Source organism: Triturus cristatus, chromosome 4_2 (genome assembly GCF_964204655.1).
Source record: "Triturus cristatus chromosome 4_2, aTriCri1.1, whole genome shotgun sequence".
In the NCBI taxonomy this organism is placed as follows: domain Eukaryota; kingdom Metazoa; phylum Chordata; class Amphibia; order Caudata; family Salamandridae; genus Triturus; species Triturus cristatus.
The window spans coordinates 158,329,184-158,353,483 of NC_140586.1; the positions used below are offsets into that span (position 1 = coordinate 158,329,184).

Below are 24,300 nucleotides of genomic sequence, written 5' to 3' on the forward strand. Positions count from 1 at the left end.
TCTTCATTAAGTAATTCGTGTGCGTCTCTCTGAAAGCAGAGTGGGGCTGCAGAAGTGCAATTCGCATGTCAGGCTTAAATCCGGAATGGCTGAGAAAGGCTGTGCCGGAGCCAGCCATGGAGGGACATGACACCAGATGGTCTGCCCCAAGACTAACAGCTCACCTGGAGGTATTGGTGTGCCAGGAAAAGGCCCAGTTTGACAACAGGCCAACCCGCCTCAAGCAATGAATTTGGTTGTTAAAATGAGAAACTATATTACCCCATTTAATTATTTATTTAAAAGGAATTGCTTCATAAATGCATGCTGAATATTTAAAATGTTTTTGATAGGAATGTAACTAGTTTTAAAAATGTTTATGATAGATTTTTGTAGAAGTGTTGGTTTGTGGGATGGCTATTAAAATGTAACTTGCATAATAATGGAAACGTGTCCAATCATTCAAATCAAAACATTAAAACAAATACACTGCTGTAGATGTATTGTACCATATGTGCGTGCGCAGTATGATGTGTGCTTGGTTGTATAATGTATGCACACCCTTTTTTTTATCATGCCTGTCACTTAATCCATCCTCCCATCTCTTTCAATCCCCTATCCTCCTCTGCTCTCCTTTCCTTCCCACCCTCATTCCTTTGCCTTTAATCATTTCTCTATTTTCTACTTTGACACCTGCCTTGTGGGGTCTTTCTCAGAATGGCAAATACACTGTGGCCTGCGATTGTCGATGAATGGCATTTTATGGGATCATCCTGTACCAGCAGTGTAAAAATAATTCAAAAAGTGAGGGTAAGAGTTGTGTGACATCTTGCTTAGAATTCTGGCCCTTGAAGTTCAAGCCATGTTGAATTTTGTATAACATGTTACGCTACCTCGCGTAGCTGCACCAATAAGTGGTCATACCAGGTGTGGTTCGCCCTGGTTATCAGCTAGGGAAAGGAGCCCTGGTATTGAAGGACACGTAATCATGTTTCAGGTGAGCCAGGGGTGTAACACAAAATTATGGGGCTTCTTGCAGAATGTGAAGAGGGGACCCTGAGTCTCCCATATCTCACAGATATATATATATATGTTTTGGGCTCAATGTGGACCCCCTGATGGGTTGGGGGCCTCTTGAAGGTTAGGCCCCGCCATGTGCTGTAGGGGCTGCACGGGCCAGTGTTACACCCCTAGAGTGAGAGCAACGCGGCCTAACAGCCTAGAGAGTCTCATTGCCTAATTTGAGTTTTGCACCTATAACCTTCTCCTCTTCCTTTTTGTAGCTACACCCCGGAGTAAGCGTGGGCCAGGCCACCACGGTGGAGATCTTCCTCACCCTGCAGTTTGTTCTGTGCATCTTCGCCACCTACGATGAGCGCCGAAATGGGCGGCTCGGCTCTGTCGCCCTCGCCATCGGATTCTCAGTCACTTTGGGGCATCTCTTTGGGGTAAGTGTGGTGATGGACCAACATGAGGAGGAGCTTATAGTTTTGTCTAACTTGATAGATAGATTTTATGTAGTATATGCATAAATCTGCAAACAAACTTCTCTGGCACCTGGAGAGGCCTAGAACTGCCTATGGCCTACACCTGACATTAAGTTAAAATAAAGTAAGATAATAGCGGCTCTCATAGAGATGGGTCTGGGGCAGCTCTATGAGGCATACACACAGTGTATCAAATATATACCTCTATTGAGAATCACACAAACTTGTAATGAAAATGGAGTAGCCTGGAAGCCAGACATACAATGTGACCTTCTGCCTTTCCAGAGTAAGCGTGGATAGTGAGTTTCATTTAGGACTTTATGGCCCTCTCCTGAAGTTCACAAGATGTGGGCTGTGCGGTGTGCATTTTCCCTCTTGTGGTGCTCCATTTGGAACAACTGTGGTGTTTTCCTGCTGTGAGTCTGAACTGTGTTGTTAGGTACTGAGTGTTTATTGTGTTGTAGGTTCGGATTTTACGGTCCTCCATCTCTCACCCATGTGAACCAGAAATGTGTCAGAGTCCTTGCTGTACGGTGTTTTTGACCCGCTGATTTCTTGTGTGAGAATTGATTCGTATGTATGCTGGTGTATCTCTATTCCAATGTTTCCATATCCAAATTTCTCCAAGTCTGCCTGTACTTTTCTCTTCTGTTCTCGTGTCCCACAGTCTTCTCTAAGGCCTTTTCGCTCTGTCTACTTCTTTCCTGATCTTCTGCAAGACTTTCCCTCTATCTGGGCCTTCTTGTCCTGGGGTCTCACTGCCATTGTTCATCCTCACTCCAAATTACCACACATATCCTCCCAAGGAAAATTGGTCTCACTCTGTATAATCACTTGGTATAATACAGGGCTGGTATGAACGCATTTTCCACCACTGTAGTGGAGCGCTCCACAAACTGTCCCCATAATACGCGAGTCAGGGCACAACATAGGCATACAACATGCAGCGGGGAAGTTTGGTGAGAACATATTAAGCTCAGATAGAGCCGCAATCCATACGCATTATAAACTTGTCCCTTTCACTGATACACGTAGGCACAATTGTCATGCATTACCAATATTTATAAATTGCCATTTTCCTCCCGCTCCTTTCTCCATGCTTTCCTTGTCTCGTGTTACCTTGCAGCTGATTATTCTCCATGTTCCCATGTCTCCTTGATGTCTAATCTTCTTGCTCCCTAATCTCCAAGTCACCCTACTAGTGTCTGTCTATGACTCCAGGACTCCCATAGCAGGATCTTCACCCTCACTGACGCTAAACCCCATGCCTTCTTGACCATGCGCCTGATAGTTCTTGTACATCCAAGTTCCTGCACTCCACTTCCTCTAAGCCCCAGCTTTTGGTTACTCCTTGTTTCAATGTCTTCAGGTTTGGTGGCCCGGCATTTCCCTGGAACACTAAGCGGATGGGCTGAATGCTTACAAAAGTCTCAGCCACTGGCAATTGTTTGGAGCTGTATTCTAGTCCATCGTTTTGTTGTCCACTCTTCCACTCCCGACAGGAATTGGCCATATGGAATCAGATTTGTTCCTGCTCGAATAGGAACAGTCCAGCTGAACCACCAGGCAGTGCACTCTCTGAGGCTAACACAACCTACCCTAGACTGGTTTCAGCCTTGTAGGGCTTCTTGAGTAAGATGCAGCTTGAGTCATGTGGCACTGTGAGACCCAAGTCTGTCTTTGAAACAACAGCTCCATAGCCGGAGTTTTCGTAGTCCAGTGACTTCCCAGTCCATTGCCTCACTGTTTATTATGTTCCATGCATCTCAGCCTCATTCTGATGTTATTGAGTTTAGGAGGTAAACATGTTCTTTTGGTACCTGTAAGTAGCTGTGCAAGCATGGTTAGGTGTCACTAACTATTATAGGTGTGATCACCTCAAAGTGCCATTTTAAAGGTCTTTCTGGAGATTAGGGGTTCCTGCACTGAGCATATATAGAAATGGAGTAGAAATGAGCAATGTTCTCTTCCATAATTGGGAACCATGTCTCTCGGGTTTATTTTTTGCAGTCTTGCTACAGACAGCTACAGCTGTCTGTCAGGGAGACAGCATTGTGCACCACACTCCACAGAGCTAATTCTTGTTCCAGATTAGGTGGCTTTGATCCTTGCCTTGTTCCTATTTGTTGCTTCTCTCTCTTTCTGTGTTTGACCAACCTACAGGAGCGTTTTGTTTTCACCATCAATAAATGTATCGCTTGTTCGGACGGACACACCCCATTGAATCTTACCTTGTACAGTAGGTCTGCTGCAATGAACCCCTGCCCCCTTCTGTCCTGGCACTCCCCTCTTGACACCGGCCCTCAACACTCACACGAGTCCGAGCTTCACCCTAGTGTTTTAGCATTTTGTGACTAATACACTACACAGACCCACACCCAGTACTGTAAAGGCTATTTCGATTGAAATTATTATTATTATTTTTAATTTTCTTTTTGTTGGCAGCTCTTTCAATATGTTGTTTCATATGGTTATTATAATATTGAATACTTTATTGGTGTGTGTAAGTATCTCCGTATTCCTTTTATTTTGGGACACATCCGCTCATCGGCCCAGTGCGTTGGCCACGTGAGCCTATTTTTGCCATTTGCTAATGTTTAGGTAGTTCTTCCATAATGGCCTCAAGGATACCAACAATGCTGTCAAAAGATATTGGCGACTCCCCCTCCCTCTTTTGTCAAATCCCTCCTACAACGTCGATTGGACACTGTGGGACAATGCGGAGGACAGGTAATCACACAGATGTTGTAGGAAGCGACCTATTAGTAGCCCACTGGTGTGCTAAAACACATTGAAAAACGTTCTGCTATATTATTGACGATTTATGATAGTACTGTTGAGATGTTGTAATGTGCTACTGGTGCAATGTTGCTGACATATCTGTCTTACCATGTGTTATATGAAAATGGACAAATATGGAACAGAAAGAAAAAAAGAAAAGAAAAAAACAATAAAGATATTTAAAAAAAAAAAAATCAATAAATGTATCGCTTGTCCCTCTCCGAACACAGAATTGCAAACAGCCACATTTAAACGAGTTTGCTGCCTCTCAATGCATCATAGTGGTTACTAGAAAAACTGCTGCAGAAATATGGAAGATATAACAACTTCGATCTTGACAGACATTGAAGACTACAACAACATCGATATTCGCAGACATTGATGACTACTTTAAACAAGCATTGGTAATGGCAATCAGTCTCACTTGCATGTAAAGGTAAGCGAGACCGACTGGCATTGCCAATGCTTGTTTCTTTCAGAAGGGCCTGGTGTTTCGGTAGGTACGACTTTATCGTAGTGTCTGAATAGGCTAGTATGCTGATAACTTTGCATGAGAGAGTTTTCGTCTTAGTTCTGGTGTGCTCTGTGCTTGATTCTGAGGGTCTTGAAAATCACTCTGGACAACTGTCATCTAGTGTAAGGTTCGTCGGACAGGGGAAACACCGTCCCCAGGTCAAATGTGAAGTACATTCTTGCTGCTACATTTTAGCCCCACTGGAGTCTTTCGGTAAAGAAGGTCAAGGGCCTCAGAATTCATTTGCATAGTTTAGGCATGTACGAATCTGAGCCTGTAGCCTTTGAGTAGAGGCTGAGCAAGCCACAGTCTGGCTTAGTCTTGAGAGGGGAGAAGCAACAATAAATACTTTATTGATGTCTAGCTCAAGAGTGAGATCTAAATCCAATGTCATGTCAACGTTTCTATCTGTATTGGCAGAGTCCAACTTGTTAGCCACCGAAAGGGGCTATAGAGTGGTCCCTGCTAGGCCATCATGTTTGACGATGAGATATATTTTAGTTTGAGGTGGTTTCTTATCATGCAAAGACAGACTCTGTGGAGACAGTGTGGGAGAGTGGGGATATTAGAATGTGGTGGTTTGTTTACTCTGAAAATGAACTGTTTGCCATTGGACTGTTTGTGGCATTTATACGGAATTAAACAAAGTAAATGTATAATTACCTATATATACTTACCTTCTCAATATTTTGGTCCACTATATTTTGCCCCACAATGTTATGACAGGACGAAATTTTGGAGACGATATTGTGGTGGAATATCCTTCCATAATTCAAACCTATTCCAAAAGAACAGAGACAAATTGGCTCCTGGTATGATTTTTTTGAATGAGCAAAGACACATGGATATTGATTTAACCAAATGCCATAGGTAACGGAAGTGACACCCACAGCCTTTGACCCTTGATGACATCTCATTGCTGACCCTTTGATCCTACGCTACTTGACTTCCTGCTATTTACTGCTCAGGGACGGAAGTATCGATAGTGCAGCAGGTGCAAGCGGTCCTCTGCCTCCCAATTATAGCTGTATGGGGGCCCATGTTCCTATGGTATTTGCTCGGTCATTGCACCCTTCCTCTGCCACTGTTGCTGTTGACGGGTTAGGAGAAGGGCATTGAGGGGAAACTGCAAAAAGAACACATGTTTAAGTCCTGTTAAGTTTATTTCGCTGCTTTCATGCCCTTTGGCCAGGGGTTCAAAAGGACAATCCATGGGTGCCTCTGACTGACGTGAAAGGCATGCAGATTTTATCAGGTGTACGCATTGCACTGGGCAGATAGAAATTTCTGCGCGCAAGAGCTTAGTTGGCACCAAAACTCTGAAAATACCAATTGCATACCTCTTGGTAGAACCCTGTTTATATAACTGTGCCCAGAAAGCTTGGTCTGAGTCTCTGCTAGACGGATACACTTTGTTGTGTAGCTAGATCTCTAAATCTGGAGATGTAACCATAGACCACTGCCTCTGGAAGGCAGTTATGGCTGAGGCAAACTAACACCAACTGTACATGCCTTTCAGTGGCACTATCAGCTATTACATTTAACTAATCAGTGTATTCTGGAAGTTGTAGCTTTGCTTTCCTTTAAGTGAACAAATGTAATTAGCACACATGAAATCAGTGGTTTGTGAAAGGAAATCCCAGGACTGTAAATGGTAGTGTCTCAGAGACATGGAACCATCAATCACTCTTCCATGGATGCCTCCAAGTGAGCTCACCGTGTCTATCTTCTTTTCAGATTTACTACACCGGAGCTGGAATGAATCCTGCGCGGTCTTTCGCCCCAGCCGTGCTCATCAGAAACTTCCACAACCACTGGGTAAGAGGCAAAGGCGATACTCTGGGCCAGGGAGGCCTACCACATCTAAAGACAGAGAGAGATGGAGATGGAATCTAGAGAAAGAGATTAAACCTAGAGCCAGAGAAAAGGGGACGGAATCTGGAGACAGTGAGAAAGGGATGGAATCTAGAGATAGCGAGAAAGGGATGGAATCTAGAGGCACAGAGAAAGCAATGGAATCTAGAGACAGTGAGAAAGGGATGGAATCTTGAGACAGTGAGAAAGAAATGGAATCTAGAGACAGAATGGAAAAGATGGAATCCAGAGATAGGGAGAAAGGGGTGGAACGTAGAGAAAGAGTTGAAATCTAGAGACCGAGAGAAAGAGACGGAATCTAGAGACAGAGAACGGGATGGATTCTAGAGATGGTGAGAAAGGGATGGAAGACAGAGAGAAAGAGCTAAAACCTAGAACCAGAGAGAAAGGGATGGAATATAGAGACAGATTGAAAGGGATGGAATATAGAGACAGATTGAAAGGTATGGAATCTAGAAACAGACAGAAAGGGATGGAATATAGAGAGAGATAGAAAGCTATGGAATCTAGAGGCAGTGAGAAAGGGATGGAATATAGAGAAAGAGAACAAGATTAAATCTTGAGAAAGAGATCGAATCTAGAGACAATGAGGAAAAGATGGAATCTAGAGAAAGAGATGAAACCTAGAGAGAATGGAAAGGAATCTAGACAGGGGAAAAGAGTTACAATCTAGAGACAGAGAGTGTTGGAAACAGCCCACTCCCACTCCGCAGGGTGGTGGTGGACTCCCCGAACACACTGTGGTAGCTTGGCTCGAGTGGTCAGGAAACAGGCACAGTGCTAAGCATACAATATACCCATACAATAACCATGCGTGCATCCGTTCCAAAAACGACTCTACACCGTAAAAATTATGAAAATATTCTTCTTTATCTTTTTCTCTTAGTTGCTGATTGGAAAAATAAATAAGACAATCACAATATACAAGTTTCAATTAGTGCAGGTCAAATAAATATTGGCTGTTTGATGAAATAAATAGGGGTGATCATAAATAACAGGGCATAAATACAAGTGCAATATATACAGACAATTAAATACTTTGAGGCAATAAATACTGTACCAATAAATATTGTACACCATCAAGTCCTGTGGACCTATAAATATAGTGCAGCAATAAATAGGTAAAAATTCAATAAATACAGTACCCCCAATAAATAATTAGAAGTATACAGCAACACTCATGTAATCAGATGACACTTCAATTCTTAAGGGCAGATTTGGCCCAGGCACAGCTTGTAGGGTTGTGGAAGGCTTGAGGGGGGGCTACTCCCTGGCTGGGACAAGGCTGAGGCCTAAGCTGAGGTAGATCAAAGGGGGGGAATACCAGTGCCCTGGCTTTCTCTCTCCACACAACCTCTCTAGGTTAGTCCCAGTTCACCCCAGGCACAGTCAGGTTGGTTTCAGCACCTCCCTAGCCCCTTAGAGCAGTCTCTCAGGTCTCCACAGGGCCTTAGGCGCCCTCTACTCCACTTACTGCCCTTTTTCTGATGTTCCGACGCCGCTGGAGTCGTGTCGACGCCGTGAGGCGGTTCCGGTTCGGTCTCGGCGGCCTCGGCACAATGTCAGTTCTTTGACGACGCCGGTAGGCGGTTCCGGTCCGATGTCGGTGGCCTCGGTTCGATCTCGACCTCCGATTCGACGGCGTCGGGCAGTCTCTTCACGATGTCGACTTCGGGCGGCTCCGGTCCGATGGCGCTCTCGGCTCCGATGACGTCGGCCGGCCTGGCCTCGATGTCGACTTCCGGCGACTCCGGGGTGCGATCCTCACCCCCGACCTCCGGTGCTCCTCCTCACAGGCTCCGGGCGACTCCGGAGTGCGATCCTCACTCCCGACCTCCGGTGCTCCTCTACCTCGGTCTCCGACGACTCCGGAGGGCGGACTTCACTCCTCCGATGACGCCGCTCGCTCGACCTCGGTTCACTTCCTCCTCGACCTCTGGTATTCCTCACGACCTCCGTCGGCGCCCTCTCACGACCTCAGGCGGCTCCGGGTACGACGTCTGCTACTTCAGTCAGCGCCGCTTCTCCACCTCGGGCTCCAGGTCTTCAGGCTACTCGACGCCGGACTCCAGGGAAACCAGTTTCCAGGTCAGAATCTTGCTGTTTTCTTGGTTCTAAGGCCTGTTCCTGCTGTCCAGGTCCTTAGGATAAGTTTCTTCTGTCTTCTTCCCACACAGGGCTATAGGCTGGGATCCATCAGTAGGGACAAGTATCAAGGGTGGGTTTATGGACCCCACTCCAGGCACAAGTTTCCACCCCTGCTGCTTCACTCCTTCCTCCTTCACTGTTGTGCTCCTCTCTCTTCACCAGTCAGGTGCCAACTGCCAGCTCCAACTGCCAACTGCCTCTCTTATCCTCCCAACATTCTAAACGGTCTCCAACTGTCACAGAGTTCTGGAGTCTCCTGGAATGTTCTGGAAGGTGCTGGTAGGTTCCAGTGGATGCTGGTGATGTCACAGGTGGCCACCATTTTGTGCTCCAGGCCCTCAGACAGAAGTTTCAGGGGTAGCTAAAATGGCTCCCTGAATCTGCAGCAACACGAAAAAGTCTGGTGGTTCCCAAAAAGGAAAAATTCAAACAGGGTTTGAGGCAAAAGTGGGACAAAATAAATAATGATGAGGAGGGACCACCCAAAGGGCTGACAGGTCTAACACGCGTCCCCCCCAGCTGAAAGTGGGGAGAGCTACCCAACCCCTTGGGAGTTCTCATCACTAAGGCGGAAATACCTTGAGAGACCGTCTGCATTGGCGTGGTCCACTCCAGGCCGATGTTCCACCTGAAAGTCCATCCCCTGTAGGGAAATAGACCACCTCAACAACTTGGGATTCTCCCCCTTCATTTGCATCAGCCAACGAAGGGGTCGGTGGTCGGTCTGAACTAGGAAGTGCGAGCCAAACAGGTATGGCCGCAACTTCTTCAGAGCCCATACCACTGCAAAGGCTTCACGCTCTATTGCACTCCACTTCTGTTCCCTGGGAAGTAGTCTCCTGGATAGGAAGACCACGGGTTGATCCAGACCCTCTTCGTTGAGTTGCGATAACACTGCCCCAATGCCATGTTCTGATGCATCTGTCTGGACAATGAACTTCTTGGAAAAGTCTGGGGCCCTTAAGACCGGGGCCTCGCACATGGCTTTCTTCAATTTCTCAAAGGCTTGCTGACAAGCCTCCGTCCAGACTACCCGTCGAGGTTGTTTCTTGGACGTGAGCTCCGTGAGGGGGGCTACGATGGTACCGTACCCCTTCACGAAGCGGCGGTAGTATCCCGTGAGGCCCAAAAATGCTCGGACCTCAGTCTGTGTCTTGGGGGGTTCCCAGGCCATGATGGCCTCGATCTTCGCCTGGAGGGGTTGCACCGTTCCCCTACCCACCAAGTGTCCAAGGTACACTACCGACCCCTGCCCGATCTGGCACTTGCTGGCCTTGATCGTCAATCCAGCTTGTCTCAGGGCCTGGAGAACAGCTTGCAGGTGACGCAAGTGATCCTCCCAGCTGTTACTGAAGACGGCTATGTCATCCAGATAAGCAGCAGAGAAACTCTCCATCCCGGTGAGGATCTGGTTTACCAGGCGCTGAAACGTGGCAGGTGCGTTCTTGAGCCCAAAGGGCATCACACAGAACTGGTAGTGGCCATTGGGCGTGGAGAAGGCTGACCTTTCCCTTGCTCCATCAGTCAAAGAGATCTGCCAGTACCCAGAGGTAAGGTCAAAGGTACTTAGATATTGGGCAGCTCCCAGCCGGTCAATTAATTCATCCGCCCTAGGGATCGGATGTGCATCAGTCTTTGTCACTGAATTCAGTCCCCGGTAGTCCACACAGAACCTCAGTTCTGGTTGGGCACCCGGTGGTGCAGCTTTCGGTACTAACACCACCGGACTGGACCAGGGGCTGCTAGAAGGTTCAATCACTCCTAGCTCCAGCATCTTAGTGACTTCACTATGAATGCTGGCCTTCACCTTGTCTGACATCCGGTAGATCTTGGACTTCACAGGTGGGCTGTCTCCTGTGTCCACGTCATGGACGCACAGGTGAGTCCTACCCGGGACAAGGGAGAACAACGCAGAGTACTGCCCCAGGGCCTGGCGACAGTCCTCCTGCTGTTCAGGAGTTAGAGATGGGGAGAGAATCACTCCCTCCACCGACCCATCCTTTTCCTGAGACGCAAACAGATCAGGGAGAGGCTCGCTTTCCACGTCCTCTCCTCCGTCAGTCACCATCATCAAGATGACTTCGGGCCTCTCGTGGTGGGGTTTGAGGCGGTTGGCATGCAGCACCCGCAGGGGCTGACGAGGGGTCTTCAGGTCCACCAAGTAGGTAGCCTTACCCTTCTTCTCCAACACCTCAAAGGGTCCTGACCAGCGATCCTGGAGGGCACTAAGCTCTCCTGGTTCGATCACCCACACCTTCTGGCCAGGCTCCAACTCCACCGGGTGAGCGTTGTGGTCATACCACGCCTTCATCACTGCTTGGCTGGCTTCCAAGTTGTCAGAAGCTTGCTTCCACAACTTAGCCATTTGGCTCCGGAAGGCCAGCATGTAGCTCACCACATCCTGGGGAAGCTTTCTGGGAGTTCTTTCCCATCCGTCTCTCACCAGGTTAAGAGGTCCACGTACAGGGTGCCCATACAGAAGCTCGAAGGGGCTGAAGCCCACTCCCTTCTGTGGCACTTCCCTGTAGGAAAAAAGTAAACAGGGTAGGAGGACGTCCCATTTCCTCCGCAGGCTTTCAGGCAGACTTCGGATCATGCCTTTTAAGGTTTTGTTAAACCTTTCCACCAGACCATTGGTCTGGGGGTGGTAAGGAGTTGTGAACCGGTAGGTCACTCCACACTCCTTCCACATTGCCCGCATATATGCTGACATGAAGTTGGTCCCCCTGTCGGACACAACTTCCTTGGGAAAACCCACTCGGGTAAAGATTCCCATCAGGGCCCTAGCCACAACAGGTGCTGTTATGGTCCTCAGAGGTATTGCCTCTGGGTACCGTGTGGCATGATCCACCAGAACCAGGATAAACCTGTGACCAGCTGTAGTTGGTGGATCTAATGGACCCACAATGTCGATGCCCACCCTTTCAAAGGGGGTGCTAACGACAGGAAGTGGTTCCAGGGGAGCTTTCAGCTTCACCCCTGTTTTCCCACTGGCTTGGCAAGACACACATGTCCGGCAGTAGGTATCGGACGACACTTTCATCTGAGGCCAATAAAAGTGTGGGACAAGACGGGCGAAGGTCTTGTCTTGCCCCAGGTGTCCTGCCAATGGTATCTCGTGAGCCAACTCCAGAAGGAAGGCTCGATAACGTTGAGGAACTACCAAGGCTCGTGACGATCCATGTAGGGGTGCCTTGGGTTCACTGTAGAGGAGGCCATCCTCCCAGTAAACACTGTAGTTCCCCTCAACGTTCCCTGCTGCCTGGGCTTCGGCCTGTCGCCTCAGCCCCTCAAGGGTAGGGCACTCCCTCTGGCCCTGGCAGAATTCCTCCCTGGACGGGCCTCCCTCCACGTGCCACTCGGCCGGGATGGGTAGGTCCTCCAGGTTGGTAACGTCCCCCTCCGCAGACTCCTGGTCCACCACCTCCGGTGGCCTATCCGTCCTACGGGGTGGAGACGCCGAGGCAGGCTCCTCCTGTCCTCGGTTCTTCCCTTGACTGGCAGCTGGCTGGGCCTTTGTTCCAGGCTCCAGCCGGAATGAACTCCCTCTTCGGGTAGTCGCGGACCTTGTGCTAACACAGGCCCAGTCAGGTGTACCCAGCATCTCGGTGTGAGTCCGGTATTCCACCTCCTTCCAAGCGTTGTGCTCCATGTCATTGCCCAGCAGACAATCGACTGGCACGGCAGGGCTTACGGCAACTCGAAGTGAACCTGCAACCCCCCCCCATTCAAAGGGAACCTCGGCCACGGGATAGTGGCCTGTTCTGCCGTCAGCCATCGCGGCTGGGTGGAGTACATCGGGAATTACCTGCTCTGGAGACACCAGCTGGCTACGCACCATAGTCATACTGGCTCCTGTGTCTCTCAGAGCCTCCCCTCTTTGGCCGTTGATGGTGATCCACTGCCCATACTTTGCGGTATTTGCGGGCACCTGGATCTTAGGAACCATCTCCCGTTCTCCCAGGGACACTAAAGTGACACCCGCCCACTCCCTTCCCTTAGTTAAGGGCATCTCCTCCCCGAGCACTACACTAGCTACTCCGGGGGGCTTTCCTCCAGTGGGAGGGGGTGATCGTTTCTGACACTTCGGATCTCCTTTATAGTGTCCAACGCCACCGCACTCATAGCAATGGACAACCCTTGGCTGCTGACTCTGGCCAGGATTAGGGTTTCTGGGTGGGTTAGCCTTAGAGGTGAATCCTGTTCCCTTCCCTTGGAAGTTATTTTGGGGGCCTTTGGAGAACTCCTTTTTCTTTTCCCCTCCTTCTTTCTTCTGGGGGGCGCCCTGTCCGGCCTTTTGAGTATCCCCTCCAGTCCCCCTTGTGGACACCCGGGTACTAGCCCAAATGTCCGCCTCCTCAGCAAGCTTCCGGGGGCTGGTCAGCTTGCTATCCACCAGGTGTTGCCGCAGTTCAGGGAAACATTTCTCGAGTAGGTGTTCCTTCAGTACTAGGTCAAACAGCTCCTCGTAGTTCCTTACTTCACTGCCCTGAATCCAACCTTCTAGTGCCTTCTTTGCATAGTCCAGGAAGTCCACCCAATTCTGTGTGCCCAGCTTGTGACTACCCCTGAACTTCTGTCTGTACTTTTCAGGTGTTAGTCCAAACTTTCTGATGAGCGCCAGTTTCATGGTGGGGTAGTGGGTCTGCTCATCCTCTTCGAGGGCCAATAAAGCATCCCTACCAGCTGGAGGCATGTACTTATACAATCCCCCTCCCCAGTACTTCACTGGAACCCCATGGGCCCTCAACGAGACCTCATAGGCTGCTAGCCACTTGGCGATGTCGTCACCCGCCCCATAGCTAGCTACTATGTCCTTTGGCAGGTAAGGTTTGGGTTCCCTGGTGGACTCTTGGATTTGGCTGCCACCATTAGGAACAGTTGGTGCTCCAATTCTTAGGATCTGAAGCTCTATCTCTTTCAGTCTTATCTCATGAGCCATCCTCTCTTTCTCCGTCTCATGAGCCAACCTCTGTTCCTCCTTCTCCTTCTCCAGCTTTGCTAAATCCCATGTGAGCTGTCTTTTCTCTCTCCGATCTGCTAACTCCACGCTGGATAAGCCCCCACTAGAGACAGTGCTGCCCTTCCTAGAAAGTGTCCTGGGCCCTGCTGACAGGTTCCCCACCTCAGGTTGGTACATCTCAGCCCCCTCGGGGTTAGGCTCTCCATCCCTGTCTTCCTCCTCAGCCTTGCTTTCTCGGCGTGCCTCCCCCCAAGCCCTTAAGCTGGTTTGGAGTGCACCCTTCTTTGCTCCTGGGGGACAGTACACCCCCTCCCGCTGGCAAAACTCCCTGAGTTGGGCCACAGTGTACGTTTCTAAATCTTCCAGTACAAACTCCATCTTGCCCACTCAGGTTAGAGGTCAGGTTTTGTGCAGTAACAATGCAGGGGGGTACCTTTAGTAATACCTCCTCCCACCACCAGAGTAAATTTGGAAAAAACAAAAACCCACAATTAGGAAGGCCGCTGTGAGAAAACTCCCGGTGTAGGCCTATGGACTACCCACAGTTATTGTTGAGTATATGTAGGCACAGCTCTATCCCACCACTGAACACCAATTTATGTTGGAAACAGCCCACTCCCACTCCGCAGGGTGGTGGTGGACTCCCCGAACACACTGTGGTAGCTTGGCTCGAGTGGTCAGGAAACAGGCACAGTGCTAAGCATACAATATACCCATACAATAACCATGCGTGCATCCGTTCCAAAAACGACTCTACACCGTAAAAATTATGAAAATATTCTTCTTTATCTTTTTCTCTTAGTTGCTGATTGGAAAAATAAATAAGACAATCACAATATACAAGTTTCAATTAGTGCAGGTCAAATAAATATTGGCTGTTTGATGAAATAAATAGGGGTGATCATAAATAACAGGGCATAAATACAAGTGCAATATATACAGACAATTAAATACTTTGAGGCAATAAATACTGTACCAATAAATATTGTACACCATCAAGTCCTGTGGACCTATAAATATAGTGCAGCAATAAATAGGTAAAAATTCAATAAATACAGTACCCCCAATAAATAATTAGAAGTATACAGCAACACTCATGTAATCAGATGACACTTCAATTCTTAAGGGCAGATTTGGCCCAGGCACAGCTTGTAGGGTTGTGGAAGGCTTGAGGGGGGGCTACTCCCTGGCTGGGACAAGGCTGAGGCCTAAGCTGAGGTAGATCAAAGGGGGGGAATACCAGTGCCCTGGCTTTCTCTCTCCACACAACCTCTCTAGGTTAGTCCCAGTTCACCCCAGGCACAGTCAGGTTGGTTTCAGCACCTCCCTAGCCCCTTAGAGCAGTCTCTCAGGTCTCCACAGGGCCTTAGGCGCCCTCTACTCCACTTACTGCCCTTTTTCTGATGTTCCGACGCCGCTGGAGTCGTGTCGACGCCGTGAGGCGGTTCCGGTTCGGTCTCGGCGGCCTCGGCACAATGTCAGTTCTTTGACGACGCCGGTAGGCGGTTCCGGTCCGATGTCGGTGGCCTCGGTTCGATCTCGACCTCCGATTCGACGGCGTCGGGCAGTCTCTTCACGATGTCGACTTCGGGCGGCTCCGGTCCGATGGCGCTCTCGGCTCCGATGACGTCGGCCGGCCTGGCCTCGATGTCGACTTCCGGCGACTCCGGGGTGCGATCCTCACCCCCGACCTCCGGTGCTCCTCCTCACAGGCTCCGGGCGACTCCGGAGTGCGATCCTCACTCCCGACCTCCGGTGCTCCTCTACCTCGGTCTCCGACGACTCCGGAGGGCGGACTTCACTCCTCCGATGACGCCGCTCGCTCGACCTCGGTTCACTTCCTCCTCGACCTCTGGTATTCCTCACGACCTCCGTCGGCGCCCTCTCACGACCTCAGGCGGCTCCGGGTACGACGTCTGCTACTTCAGTCAGCGCCGCTTCTCCACCTCGGGCTCCAGGTCTTCAGGCTACTCGACGCCGGACTCCAGGGAAACCAGTTTCCAGGTCAGAATCTTGCTGTTTTCTTGGTTCTAAGGCCTGTTCCTGCTGTCCAGGTCCTTAGGATAAGTTTCTTCTGTCTTCTTCCCACACAGGGCTATAGGCTGGGATCCATCAGTAGGGACAAGTATCAAGGGTGGGTTTATGGACCCCACTCCAGGCACAAGTTTCCACCCCTGCTGCTTCACTCCTTCCTCCTTCACTGTTGTGCTCCTCTCTCTTCACCAGTCAGGTGCCAACTGCCAGCTCCAACTGCCAACTGCCTCTCTTATCCTCCCAACATTCTAAACGGTCTCCAACTGTCACAGAGTTCTGGAGTCTCCTGGAATGTTCTGGAAGGTGCTGGTAGGTTCCAGTGGATGCTGGTGATGTCACAGGTGGCCACCATTTTGTGCTCCAGGCCCTCAGACAGAAGTTTCAGGGGTAGCTAAAATGGCTCCCTGAATCTGCAGCAACACGAAAAAGTCTGGTGGTTCCCAAAAAGGAAAAATTCAAACAGGGTTTGAGGCAAAAGTGGGACAAAATAAATAATGATGAGGAGGGACCACCCAAAGGGCTGACAGGTCTAACAGAGAGAAAGGGATGAAATCTTTAGACAGAGAAAGGGATGGAGCCTAGAGACAGAGAGAAAGGGATGGAATCTAGAGACAGTGAGAAAGCGATGGAATCTAGAGACAGAGAGAAAGGTATAGAACCTAGAGACAGCGAGAAAGTAATGGAATCTAGAGACAGAGCACAAGATTCAATGTAGAGAAAGAAATGGAATCTAGAAACAGAGAGGAAAATATGGAATCTAGACACGGCGAGAAAGGGATGGAATCTAGAGACAGAGAAAATGGGATGTATTCTAGAGACAGTGAAAAAGGGATGGAATACAGAGAGAAAGTGATGAAACCTAGAGCCAGAGAGAAAGGTATGGAAGCTAGAGACAGAGCGAAAGGGATGGAATATAAAGACAGTGAAAACAGGGATGGCATATAGAGACAGAGAACAAGATTAAATCTAGAGAAAGAGATGGAATCTAGAGACAAAGAGGAAAAGATGGAAAGATGGAATCTAGAGACAAGAGATGGAACATAGAGAGAATGGAATGGAATCTAGAGACAGGAAGAAAGTTAAAATCTAGAGACAGAGAAAAAGGGACGTTTTCCCTTTCCCACTACACGTGCTGCTCCGGGTTAAGTGTGCAGTGTATATTGCTATATTATCTGTTGCTAACTGATTTTTTTTTTTTTTTTTTTTAAACCGTTTTTATTGCAGAACAGTATTATCAGCACCGTACATTCTTACTTTTCCTGCATCGCTTCTACCAGTGCCCCATTTCTTGTGGTCATTTAGACCGCCGTACACAGCTCATGAGCCCACATCCCGGAGGCCGGGCAGCGATATTCAGGGTACCATAATACCGAACTATACTGTGAACAATACTTTTGCCACTGACATAGTAGGGCGTCTGCGTTCCGCTTTAGAGTTTTCCTCCCCCCTGTCCCCCCCTTCAACACTACCCCTCCCCCATCCCTACCCCGTGTCCGCCCTCCCTCCCTCCCCGCCACCCGTGCCCCTCGCCCGCGACTGCGACTGTTCCCGGCCTTAGGATTTAGTCTGGGGTACATTTCAGAAGTACTTAACCATTCCCTGTGTTTGTGTGGGTAGAATGCACCGGGGGGCCCCCCTCGGGTTCAGATGGCGTCTCGTCCACCTCCATCGCGTCATTGCGCAGGGCCTGCACCAACCCCTCCCATGCTGTGGCCGCCGCTAGCGCCCTGTCATCGGCCCTGCGAGTCGCTAATTGATATCTAAGCGTGCTTTCACTCGCCGCACACTTCTGTAGCTCCTTGGCCCACCTCTGGTGTGTGGGGCCCGCCTTCGACTTCCAGAGTCTCGTCACCTCCCTTTTGGCCAGCAGAAGACCCATGTCGATAAATTTGCTGGTATTCTTTTTTTTGGGTGTGTGAGGAAACCAGTGTAGGACACAAACCGCCTTGGTGTATTGCAAGTCCCTGTCCGTCACCGCAGCCAGTGTTTCGCCTACCGCCCTCCAGTATTCCCGCAGGTGAGGGCAGTCCCACAGCATATGCCCGAGCTCCGCTCCCACCATTCCACACCTAGGGCACGCCGCATCCGCCAATCTGTTGCTAACTGATTCTAGCCATTCTCATTATAAACAAAGGCTTCGAAGTATTCTAATGTAGCTGTTCTTTCTAGCCATACAGTTTGCTTTGTAGGCCTCGATATTAGTAAAAGGGACGTTGCTCTTAGGCCTCACTTCTACTAGAGACTTCCCCATCACTCGTTTGAACCTACTTACAGCTGTGCCACAATCGACACTCACGCACCCCAGGAAGAAAGGGAAGCGCCTCGAGCTTCTGATGCAGCGCTTTCAGTGCTGAATTTGTAAAAGAATAGGTGCCAGGGCCCAAAGTTTAGCTCGGAAGCCCACAGACAGCGCTCTCGAATGTCGGGGTGCTGAATATCAAGGCTGTGTAGTCTTGATTCCCCGTCATGACTCTAATCCGCGACTATAAAACCCCTGGCTCTCTATTACAGGTTCTTTTTCATACCTTCTTTCTCCCTTTGTGACTGTTTTCCGTCTTCTCCTTTTATTTCCCCCTTTTATGATTTCTCTCTCTTGCTCTGGATCAAAGCCTGTCGAGAAAAAATAAAGGCTGGTCCCCAAAAATGAATACCAATGGGACCCACCTGCAACCACCAGCTCAAATTAAGCACTGATTGCCTTCCTCTCACACTCTTTTGGTTGCATGATAGTCACTGGCCATTTAAAAGGGAAGCAGCTTTACCCTCTTTGAGAATGAACCGGGACTATGTGGACTCCAAATAGAGGGGTTGTCTTCTTACTTACAGGTAATCTTCATTACATCGAGTGCCAGACTTCCTTGTCACAGCCCTGCATTTTGCCCACCAACAGCCCTCCGTTAGCACACCTGTGGCGGAACGAAACGTAAGGGGGGCCCCTACAAAATACATGGGGGCCCCATTCACTAGCCCCAGCCAGGAGCTCTCAGGCCCAGGGCCTGCAGACTGAGCACGGTGCTGGATGGGGCCCCATAGAACTCCGCCCCGCACTGCGGGGACTGCGGAGGCTATTGTTACGCCACTAAACACACCCCTACCATTCATGGTCTAGCTTGCCACTGAGCAGGAGCCGGAAGAAAAATCAACTATTTTGTATTTATGGAGCAAAAAAGAGAAACACTTTTCAAAACGTTCTAACAGAAGAACTTGTGGAGGGAGCAAAGGTGTTTCTTTTCTCTATGACAGAGCACTGTGGTGAGGAAAACAGACAAGGTGGAATGACTTTTTCCCCCCCAAAAACGTTGCAGAAACGTTAAAAAGCATATATGCGAATCAGAGAACATGCCCTAGGTAGGTTCCAGAAGAACTGTTTACAGTGTCAGTGACCATACAGGAAGGTTCACATTTCACAAGTTGATCATTACTGATATTTTGAGAACCAAGTAGGCGCCTACACCAAACTGAGATGGTAGCTCCTCTGCGCCACAACACCCCTGTGTGGGGATGTTTTCAGGCCCTCTCCACGCATCTAGATAGATACTGAAGAATTAGAAACATGGCTTGTAATGTCCACCTATGAAGCAGGTTTGAGGAACATCAGAATGTGAGCTTGAGCTTAGATCCCGGCTTTGAAATGCTCTTCCCTAACAGCGATTCATATTTTCTTCAGAGTTGAAGGTAGCCCAACCATCCTGCTTATATTATTTTGGTATTTATATATTGCTTTCCATACTTTTTTTGAGACCTAATATACTTTATCGATTGTTGAGTAAGTAGTTACTCATTTGTAAAATGTAATGTATATAGTATTTCGTGGAGTTGATAAGACCACAAAGTGCTCTGATTTCCATCAGCTTCGTAGACGCCCTTTAAGTGTAGGGTAGAAAAAGTGTACTGTGGGTCCCAGTACGTAAGCGGGGAGAAGTCCTTTTCAGTCTTTATCTTTATCCATGTCCCCCCATCTCTAGGCCAATCAGTTTTCTCTGTACCTTTGCAGTCTTAGGTCAGAATTAGAGGAGCCAAATTTAGAGTTTGATTGTAATGGAAATTTCTCTGTTTTGTGGAGGAAGGGTTTGGTGGGAGAACAGTCTGCTGGATGAATTTCCTCCACCATAAAAGTGGTACAGATGGAGGTAAATCTATCTGCAGACTCCCGTCGGATTTATCATCCATCCGCAAATTAGGGAATTTTTCATGATCACCCAACTCTAAACCAGATCCTAGTTCTACTCGGAGAAAACGACTGAACTGGAGGTTCCCCTGCAGACTCACATGAAACCAATTGCTGTCTGAACGTCGGCAGCGACTCGACTCAGAGAGACCGAAGTACTAAAACAGGTGACAGCCGAAGTGACGCTTTCACTGAGACCCTAATCTGTCACCAGTAAAGAAACTCTTAGCTCATTCTGATACCAGAAGGTGAGACGAAGATAACTCCTTCGGCGTTTTCTTCTCACTCACATGCTTTTCGCACGTGATCTTGATTCGCTCCCTGTCCTTTTTTAACTGTGTGCACCACTCCCTTGCCTCCTAGCTAGTGCTGCAATGCAAACGTCTTAATATATACACATGCACATCAGGACTGGTTCTAGTGGGGGGACCAGGAGAGCCAGCCTCCCAACCCCAAGATCCTCCTGGTCCTCCCAAGGACATTACATAAGAGGAAAAGCTTCTGTTGGTTTGTGTTTTTTTAAAATGCTTCACAAGGGCCTGGGGCACTTCCGTTATAACAAAAGATTTGAATAATAGTAAGAATCGGTTCAGCCCTGAAGAAACCTGGGTGACCCATAGGGCTGAGCTTAAACCGGCTGAAACATGTTGATCAGTGGATGTAGGAGCTGATAATTACACCATGTACATCCTTCTCTATTTTTAAATCGCCAAAGGTGCCCCAGGAGTAAAAGTTGATACGGCATCACCTGGAGGCTATTTTAACTCATTGCCAGATCCTGCGAGAACACACCGTATTTACACTGAAATGCCCTCTCCAAAAGTGACATACAATCCTCCCAGTAATCTTAGATGTACGTAGTGAGGACTCGATGATGAAGCATGCCACACATTTGTGTAGGTGACAGGGTTGGATTGGTAAGGCGGCACTCCCGAAATGGCCAAAGGGCCAGTAGCCGAGTTCCAGCTGTGCGCTGCTTTTTTGTGCAGCCTGGGTGCTGTCTGTGCTGTTAGGATGCAGCCAGCGGCCCAGTGGGTGCCTGAGTGGCCTTTTTAGAGGCAGATGGGGGTGGTGGTATCACTCCCTTTCTCTCTCTGGGCCAGCCCATTAATGTATACTAATTGAGCGGGGGCTGTGGGCCTGAGCAGAAGTGGTCTCACTTACATTCATATGTGGCTCAGCAGTGTGAACTAATCTGTGCATTTTTTCATCTAAGTGAAGTTAATAAAACATGCCCCCACCCCCTTTCTTTTCATAAACTTCACTGAAGCAGTGTTTTGCAGAAAGGCAATACGCAAATGTGGGCCACTTTTTTTGGGTGTGCCCGGGCACATTTTGTATCCCAATCCAACCCTGTTAGGTGAGAGTCCCTTTAAAAAATAAGGTTTATTTTCTACTTTTGGATTGGAAATACATCCTGCAAGAGTCCATCGTGGGTGGCATCCTCTCAGTTATATGATCTATTCTAGGGGACGTTGAGGTGACTTCCCAGTAATCTTCTCCCTCCATTTGTTTAAGAAGCATGAAGACAGATATGCAACACCCCATACTACCCACTGAGTCCACACTCAGCTCTGTCAGTGTACCTCAATCGTGACTTGCTCCACCAGTTGCTCTTGAAGTAAAGAAACAAAACAAACAGCTCGGCCAATGCCACTGCATCCTGACCTGCAGCAACCTGTTGTAATAGGGCTGGGATGCACCACCCAGCTATGCCAGTGGGCCTCAGATGTAACCTGTAGCACCCACACTCATCATCACACAGTCACATCTTGAGAATGTTTGTGATTATAAATGTTGATTAAAAAGACCCAAATATAATCTTGGAAACTACTTGTCTCTGTCGAGTGATTTGATGTGGATTTAGTAGAGCACAAACGTAGCCCTAAGTTCCGATTCAGCAAACTCACCGTCTGGTAAACAGCCTTAAAAGTTCCTGGCACAAGGGTTGGCCAGAGGAGACCAGGCTGTCCACTTCTAACTCTGTTTCTCACTCTACCCCTTACAGATATACTGGGTTGGCCCCATCATCGGAGGCGCTTTGGGAGGCATCATCTACGACTTTATCCTCTTCCCTAGGATGAGGGGGCTATCGGAGAGACTTTCCATTTTAAAAGGAGCCCGGCCGGCCGATCCAGACCCACAGGAAGCCACGGGGGAGCCTATAGAGCTGAAAACACAGTCCCTTTAAGGACAACAAAGAAGACACTCGTCCCTTGACCTAGTCACCTACCCACTCACTCATGCGTTCATCTACCCAGGCAGCTGCTCCGCCACCCTTTTTCCTGCCTCTCTCTGTTTCCTTCCTGGACTACGAACCCAAGAGCGGAATCATTTGCTCTGGAATATGGGGAAATCCCCAGGGACTTTGACTTTGCTTACAAGATGTGGGCATTGTGTTTCTGAAGAAGTCAACCAACATTGTGTGTGCTTGAGCTGCCCAACAACTGGCGTGGACAAACAGAGGGCATGGTAAAGCAGATCAGGCCTATAGCACCTTTGGGCCAGGCAGCTCATCAACAGTGGCAGAATGTGGCTCTGTGTATTACTTATCTGCCATCCTATTTTTAGGTATTTTGAAGTCCCACACCTATCCAACATGACCCTAAACTAAAGGACGCGGCCCAACACATCTGGTGACATGACGAGGGTTGGAGTAAAATTACGCTACACCAGCTCCACAAAATCCACACCTAAAGTCTCCTTTCCAGTAATGCATTTTGCAAGGTTTCGCATTCGTGCCACCTCACATACCTGAAATACATCAATAGTTAATGTTAAAACTGAAAGAGACTTTTTTGTTGCTCATCACGCTTCCACCTGCGTGAGGCTGACCCATACAGTCTGCATAATTGACACGTAAATTTTAATCTTGTTTAATTTAAATGGGAACATAACACTGGAGTTCTGTTTACATTTTTATCCTCTATGTTTAAACCTCTCCTGCCTACTTTTTAGCAGCATAGGTTTCCCAGAGTGAAGTTTATCTTCTCTCCTTGACTTTGCATTTGTGGCTAGACATTTCAGCAAACTTCAAGTTTTGAAGGTCTCTTTTCCCAGCAGTTCCAGATCGCTGTTACCGGTTTAATGTCTTCATGGTTTCTATCTAGGCCTGTGGGCTTGTTCGAACAATCAAGAGCTCCAGGGCCTCACTTCTCACCATGCTTTTCGGTGAATGAATATTAACAAACATTGGCCAACACATCCATGGAGGCATGGAAGAAGATGGTTTTCCCATGACTGGCCATACTTTGATGGCATCATGGTCTATTTTACGGCCTGAACTGGGCACACATTTCTGATGAGATCAAAGTATGTCTTCAAGGTTCAACATGTCTCAGAATGATGGCATCATAATCTGCCTTCATTGCAGAACTGATCACTCAATATCACCCTAGTTTTGAGGATGAACGGGCCACTCATTGACAACATCACAGTCTATCTTCCTGGTTCACACGTACACGAAAGTTATAGTTCAGTATTTGTGGTGGTGTTGTACAAACCTGTAATGACCTGTCTTCTCATTGATGACCTCATAGCCACCACTCATGGATGACCTGGCCACAATACTATGGTATTATATTTTGTCTGTTTTGTTGCTATGGTGAAGTAAACACACACTGTGATGACATTACTGACTCATTCTGGCATAAGGCAGAAGTGATTAGAAGTTGATGGTATTTTGGTCTCTTTTCCTGCCTGAAATGGTCAGACAGTAATGGCTGCAAAGTCCGAGTTTGTTTCTGGTAGTCTGTCTTCCTGTATGAACTTCTCACAATGTGTTGACACCTTTGTGTCTCTTCTTGTCTGAATTAGTAATACAGTCATGACATAACAGCCTGTCTCTATGGCAGTGCTACTGACAGTGTGAAGCTTCTATTGTTTTTCCTCCTTTCTGAACTAGTCACATAGCAATGACATCATCATCAGTTTTTCTGTCTGAATCAGTCGCACAGTGATGACATCATCGTTTGTCTGCTGGCAGAATTGGTCACACATGGATGGCGTTTTAGCATGTATTTTTACTGGACTGATAACAGAATATTGACACCATAGTCATTCATACGTGCTTGACACAATAAATTGTTTTCCTAGCAGAGCTAGGAGAACAACTAAGAAATCATGGCCTACAGTCTGCCTGGCTCAGCTAGCCACAGAGTGATGATAACTACAGTCTGTTCTGTAGTCTACACTAGCAGCATAATGATGACGTGGCAGTGTTTCTTTGTATCAGACCTTGCTGAACTTCGATGACATCACAGCCTGCCGTTCTGGTCGAAATGTCAGATCATGCTGAGATATGTAATTCAGCTCATACCTTGCGCTACCTTTATCTCCAAACTCCTCAGTT

General features: G+C 48.3%; 1 protein-coding gene across 1 annotated transcript in view; it reads left to right on the forward strand.

Moving 5' to 3' along the window:
- Positions 1-23,578, forward strand: part of MIP (major intrinsic protein of lens fiber) — a 33,115-nt gene extending 9,537 nt beyond the window's left edge. Inside the window, exons 2-4 of the mRNA XM_085600890.1 lie at positions 1,263-1,427; positions 6,499-6,579; positions 21,958-23,578. Of these exons, the coding sequence (XP_085457016.1) occupies positions 1,263-1,427; positions 6,499-6,579; positions 21,958-22,140 (429 nt within the window). The 3' untranslated portion in view covers positions 22,141-23,578. The remainder of the gene's footprint in view (positions 1-1,262; positions 1,428-6,498; positions 6,580-21,957) is intronic.
- The last annotated feature ends 722 nt before the right edge of the window (positions 23,579-24,300 follow it).